Genomic DNA, 6,000 nt, shown 5'->3' with positions numbered 1-6,000 from the left:
GCGGGCTTGTTAGAGCAGCGGTTCGCGGGCCGCTACCGCGAACAGGGGCTGAGAGCCCTCCGCCCTAGCAGCGCCGGTGAGGACGTGGCAAAGACGGCCTGGGACCGACGCTTCCCCTTCCTCCGCCCGTCCGGTTAGAGGCGCGGGAGACGCAGGGACTGCTGGGAACGCGCATGCGCCCTCCGCGGCAGGGGGGCTCCACTGCCAACGTCCGCGGGCGCGGGGGGTGTCGGGTGTCGACGGCGGCGCTTTGCGGCCGGTCGTGCGGGTTGGGCGCGGGCGCGCGGGCGGGCGGGCGCGGCGGCAGTGGCGCGCACAGGTGATTGACTGGCCAGCTGGCTGAGGGAGCGCCTGGTCCTCTTCGCTGGCAGGTGGCGGAGCCCAGTAGGGCAGCGGCGCAGGCGGCGGCGGTGGCGGCGACGGCCGGGCTGGGGAGGCGCTCCTTGGGGCAAGGCCATGGCCCCGCGGCTGCAGCTGGAGAAGGCCGCCTGGCGCTGGGCGGAGACGGTGCGGCCCGAGGAGGTGTCGCAGGAGCACATCGAGACCGCCTACCGCATCTGGCTGGAGCCCTGCATCCGCGGCGTGTGCAGGTGAGGGCCGCGCACCGGGCCTGCGCCCCTCCTCGCCCGGCGCCGGACCCTGGAGAGCTGGGGCGGGGTGGGGGGGGAGGCCGGCGGCCCCGCGCGCGGGGGAGGGCGAGGGTGCGGGTCGCCGGCCCCGCCGCCCCGGGGGGACGCAGCCTTCCCGGGCTCGGAGCGGAGGTGATGCTGCCCAGAGCGCTGTAGCGACGGCTCCGGGGTCTCCTCCGGAAGATGGCGGTGGGGATGGTCGAAGGGGGGAGCCGAGAGCCGAGCAGGCGCCGCTGGCTGGCGTACGTGGGCCGCGGCTCCGAGGCAGCCTGCTGGACGGGAGCCTCCGCTCGGCGAATCCGCCGTCGGTGCGGACGCCGGAGCCCCGGCCGCCGTGGGGCTGTGGGTGCAGAGAGCAGCTCGTGGGGGCCTGCGTCATCGGCGCCTTCCGCCCCGGCTGCCCGCCTCCGGCCGTGGCGAGCCGGCCCCGCGACGGCGAGGGTCGAGGTGGGGCCGTGCGCGTGCCGCCCTCCGCGTCCTGCCTTTCGGGTCCGAGCGGGCTCCGAGCGGGCGTTTGGTAAAGGCGCTCCGTAGCGCCGGAGGATGTGGAAGTCGTGGTCTCCGGCTTTGCTGCTAGGTCTGCTCGCGGTGAAGCAGGTGCGGACGCTTCCAACATGCAGCGAGCGACTCCAGGCTCTGGCCGTCTGGCTCCAGCCCTGCGTACTGGGGTGACAAGCCCGCGTGCAACAGAGCTGGAGTTGTGATTGGCACACCGTACACCTCACCCATGGAAAGTGCGCAACCCAGCGTGTTTGTTTTTTTTTTTTTTTCCCATGTATTCCTAGGGTTGTGCACCCATCACCAGTCTGGTATTGGGATTCCCCCCACCCACCCATTCGAGCAGCGCAGAGTTCTCCCGCGTCCTCCCCATCTCTAAGCACTGTTGATCTGCCCTCTGGGCATTGGTGTGGGTGGGCTCCCAGGCCGGTGGCAGTCTGTGACTGGCTCCCAGAGTTTGCAGGGTCATCCGTGTTGTAGCAAGCAAGTATCCGTGCTTTGTAACATATGGCAAGTAACACCCCTGGCGCCCCGGTCCCGCCTTCGCGGCTGAGGGCTGCTTTTGCTACTTTTGGCTACTGTGAATGGGACTGCTGTGGGCGTGGGTCCGCACGTTTTTATTGTGCGCCCTGTCTGGTTCTTTGGGGTATGTGCCGAGGGTGGGCTTGCTGGCTCCTGGTAACTTACTGGGGAACTCGGACCTCACAGCAGCCGCACCGTCTCCTGTTCCGAGCAGTTTGCAGGGGTTCTGCTGAAGTTCCTGCTCCCTCTCCAAGGCTGATTCCTAGTGGGAGTGGAGCGCCGGCTTTTGTGGTTTTGATGTGCCTTTTCCTGATGAGTGGAATGTCATGTCTTGTGTGTTTGTTATTGCCAAATAATACCCATTGCACGGCTGGATCTACCGTCTTACAGTGTATGCCCGTTCCGTAGCTTGGACATTTGGGCCCCTTGGCTGTTTCCAACATCGGAGTGCCAGCCGTGTGTTTGCCGGTCTCTGGGGTTTGTACCTAGGAGTCGAGTTGCCGGGTCACGTGGTAAGGCCGCTTACCAACTCGAGGGTGTGTCCTTGTTTTCCAAAGAGGCTGCCCTGTCTTACTGCTCTCCTGTAGGTTCCTCACTCTCACTGTTGTCTGCCTTTTGTGCTTCTGCTGATAACGTGGAGCATCTTCCCGAGTGCGTTTTGGCCATTCATGTGTCGTCTTTGGAGAAAATCCTTTGCTCATGTTTAAATCGGGTTTTTGTTATTACTTTTGAGTTGCTGAGAGTTCTCCATCCTGGATTCAAGTTCCCTGTTCGCTGTATGGTTGGCTAGTGTGTATGAGTTGGCAGAGTCCTTTGCAGTACAAAGGTTTTCATTTTGATGTAGTTCAGCCTACTACAGTGGTGTGTTGATAAGCCGTGCACCACTCAAGGTTTAAGCAGTTTAAAATACCAGAGCAAGCTCTTGGCCCACTCACTGCCTCAGTTAGCTTAGCCATTTCTTCTGACTCTGCAAAAAGAGATGGCAGAATGTATCATAATCTTTTCTTGGTTTACTGTGAGATGCCAGAGCTGAGGGGATGAGGGGTTTGGCCACAGGCATAGAATGGGCTGCCATTTACGTTTCTGAAACTGCTTTGTCCACAGAATCCTACAAACATCCCTTGTCTTAATTTTTAGATGAGATTTGGCCAACAGTACAGGTGGAGGCGAGTTCTTCACAATAAAATTGTTGACTGATTTTTCATTTTTATTCACATTGCTAAATTGACCTTCAGAGTGGTGATCTCACTTTACCATTGTTGATGGGGAGGAATGTCTTGTTTCCTCATAGCCTCACGAGCACAATGCATTTTATCCTATTTTCTAAAAAAGATTTATTTATTTATTTGAAAGGCAGAGAGTTATCTTCCAACTGCTGGGTTACAACCCAGGTGGCTACAACAGCCAGAGCTGGGCGAGGCCTGAGTCAGGAACTTTCTTTCCCTCCCTCCTTCCCCTCCTCCCCCCTCCCCTCCCCTCCTTCCCCTCCCCTCCCCTCCCCTCCCCTCCCCTCCCCTCCCCTCCTCTCCTTCCCCTCCCGTTCTTCCCCTCTCCTTCTTCCCCTCCCCTCTTCCCCTCCTCCTCCCCTTCCTTCCTCTTCCCTCCCCTCCCCTCCCCTCTCCTCTTTTTTCTCTTGACACAGAGTCTGACAGCAGTTGCTTTCTGCTGGTTTTCTTCCCAGGTACTCCCAGTGGCTAGCACTGGGCCAGGCTGAACTGGGAGCCAGGAATTCAACCCAGGCTTCCCGTGTTGGCGGCAGAAACTCAGTCACTTAAGCTCTCACCTCTGCCTCCCAGGGCCCATATCCGCAGGAAGCTGGACTTGAGCCGGAGTCAGGAATTGAACCCAGGCACTCAGTGTGGGGTGCAGGTGTCCCAGCCGGCGTCTTCGCTGCTAGGCCAGCTGCATGCCACACACTCTTTCATTTTTAAATTTATTTATTTATTTATTTGAGAGGCAGAGATCTTCCGTCAGTTGGTTCACGCCCCCAAATGGCTGCAACAGCTGGAGTTGATTCTATCCAGAGCCTGGAGCTTCTTGTGGGTCTCCCACCTGGAAGAAGCTCCTGGCTCCTGGCTTCGGGTCGATGCAGCTAGGGCTGTTGTGGCCATCTGGGTGTGAACCAGCAGATGGAAGACCCCTCTCTGCCCCTGCTTCTCTGAGTAACTCAGACTTCCAAATACATAAATAAATCTTCAAGGAAAAAAAAGGGCTGGACTGATTTGTACTTTCAGCTGGGTATAGAGGTCTTTTTTTTTTTCTAGAAACAGCATGCAACTGTTACCAAATTAAAATATTCCAAAAAAGGAGCATTCTAGCTGGTATTATGCCAGTTTAAGATACTTTTAGGGCTTTATAGCCCCAGACCAGAACTCTAATGAAACCAGGAGGCCTCATTATGAAACTTTAAAAAAATTTTTTACATATATTTGAAAGGCAGAGGAAGAGAGAGACAAAGATTTATCAGTCTGTCATCTGTTGGTTCACTTCCCAAACACCCAAAACAGCCAGGGCTGGGCCAGGCCAAAGCCAAGAGCCAGGAACTCCAGCTGGGTCTCCCACATGGGTGGAAGCACGTGGGCCACCATCGGCTGCCGCTTTCCGGAAGAATTACCAGGAAGCTGCTCGTTGAAGTGCAGTAGCTGAGACTTGACCCAGGCACATCCCAAGTAGCGACTGAACCTGCTGAGGCTCCATAGTGGGCCCATCTGAAATTTATTCTCCTAAGCGTTAATGATGTTTCATTGACACCTCCTTTCTAAGATTTTTTTCTCATGTTAAAGTCTTAATAGTATTGGTTCCTTCTGCCATGTTCCCCTCAGACCAAGTCAGGTCAATCTGAGTTTTTTTTTCCCTAATTTTTAAATTAAATTATAGAATTTTTTGAGTTTGAAAAGAAAACCTTACGGCAAATTTTAAGCAGGATGGTACAGTGAACCCTCTTACTCATCTTGAGGTTACCGACATAAGCTGATTGCTCTTTTTCTTCTGCATGCTGTGCTTTTCCTGCCTAACCCAGCTGTAACCTGAAAGTTTCCAGGTGAGCGTGTTACTTGGTGTAACAGGTGTTACGTGCGACATGAAACCAGCATTCTTGTCTGTCCCCGTGCAGTGTGATGTCTGCTCTGCAGCACGCTGACAGCTGGAGAAGGAATCCTCCTCAGCTGAGTGTTGGGTGACGGGGAAAGCCCTCCTCAATCCCAAGCCCACAGCTAGCCACTGTTACTATGTGTACAGAATAGTGTATAGTGTAACTGTTCCTTGAAGTTCTTTTCTCTCCGTGTATGTGAAGTTCAGCAAATACTTACTGAGTACCTCTTACATAGCTCACTGGAATAAGTGTTAATTTATTCACATTTCTTTGGCACCTACTGTGGGCTTGGTAGTATTCTAGGGTGACTCTGGGATAAAATACTGGAAATTAAATTCTCTGTCTTGTATATTTTATATACAAGAAAGATACACAATTGTTATTTTACAGAAAACAGGGTCACATTTCACACTTTTTTACAACCTGTTTTTATATGCCTTTTTCCACATTAGTGTGCAGAGGTCCACCTTATTTAAGATAAATTTTACTGTGTATATTTAAGGTATATAATGTGATGTTGATATGTGTAGATAGAAAAGTCATTTCTATGACAAAGTGAATTGACATCCATCTCACATTACCTTTTTGGTTTTTATTTTGTGGCAAGAGCTAATCTATGCTTTCAGCAGGAATTTCAAACACACACCTGCCTTTCTGGTAGCTCTGTGATATTTTGTTGTATAGAGGTAGTAGCAACATTGTAATTTGTTTAGCCAATCCCCTGTTGCTGGAACTTTCAGGCTTCTGGTTTCTTACATAGCAGACAGTGCCACTGTAGTCATCCTTGTACCTGGATGGTGAGTGTTTTCACTTAGGCTGCAAGATGAGCAATCCAGGGGTAAAGATAAACTTTTGATAGACTGGAAAGGTTTAAGGCCACCACCTGCAGTAAGTGACTTTGTTACCCACCCACAGCTTTCCTATTCTTAACACCAATGCAATTAGTGGAAACTAGCAGTTGGCAGGTGTTTGGGGCAGCAGTTAGGGCTCGACTTGGGATGCCTACATCTTACATCAGAGGGCCTGGTTTGAGTTCAGGCTGTTCTGCTTCTCCAGCTTCTTGCTCATGAGCTGGATTGGAAGGAGTACAGCCAGGACTTGAACTGGTGCCCATATAGGATGCTGGCACCATGGGTGGTGGCTTTACCTGCTATACCACATCACCGGCCCCCTTACTCAACTGTTTTTTTGGTTGATGGTGGCATTGAGCATCTTTTTGTATTTACTATCCATCTGTATTTTTCCTGGGAGTTGTGTTCT

General features: G+C 53.4%; 1 protein-coding gene across 2 annotated transcripts in view; it reads left to right on the top strand.

Moving 5' to 3' along the window:
• Window positions 1-334: 334 nt before the first annotated feature.
• USP48 (ubiquitin specific peptidase 48) overlaps window positions 335-6,000 on the top strand; it is an 81,440-nt gene continuing 75,774 nt past the window's right edge. The window contains exon 1 of one of the 2 annotated variants that reach the window (XM_062190583.1): window positions 335-590. In XM_062190583.1, the coding sequence (XP_062046567.1) occupies window positions 457-590 (134 nt within the window). In that variant the 5' untranslated portion in view covers window positions 335-456. The remainder of the gene's footprint in view (window positions 591-6,000) is intronic. The other variant, XM_062190581.1, reaches the window with a different exon arrangement.

The sequence above is a fragment of the Lepus europaeus genome, chromosome 5 (genome assembly GCF_033115175.1).
Source record: "Lepus europaeus isolate LE1 chromosome 5, mLepTim1.pri, whole genome shotgun sequence".
In the NCBI taxonomy this organism is placed as follows: Eukaryota; Metazoa; Chordata; class Mammalia; order Lagomorpha; family Leporidae; genus Lepus; species Lepus europaeus.
This window is presented reverse-complemented; position numbering and strand designations above follow the sequence as displayed.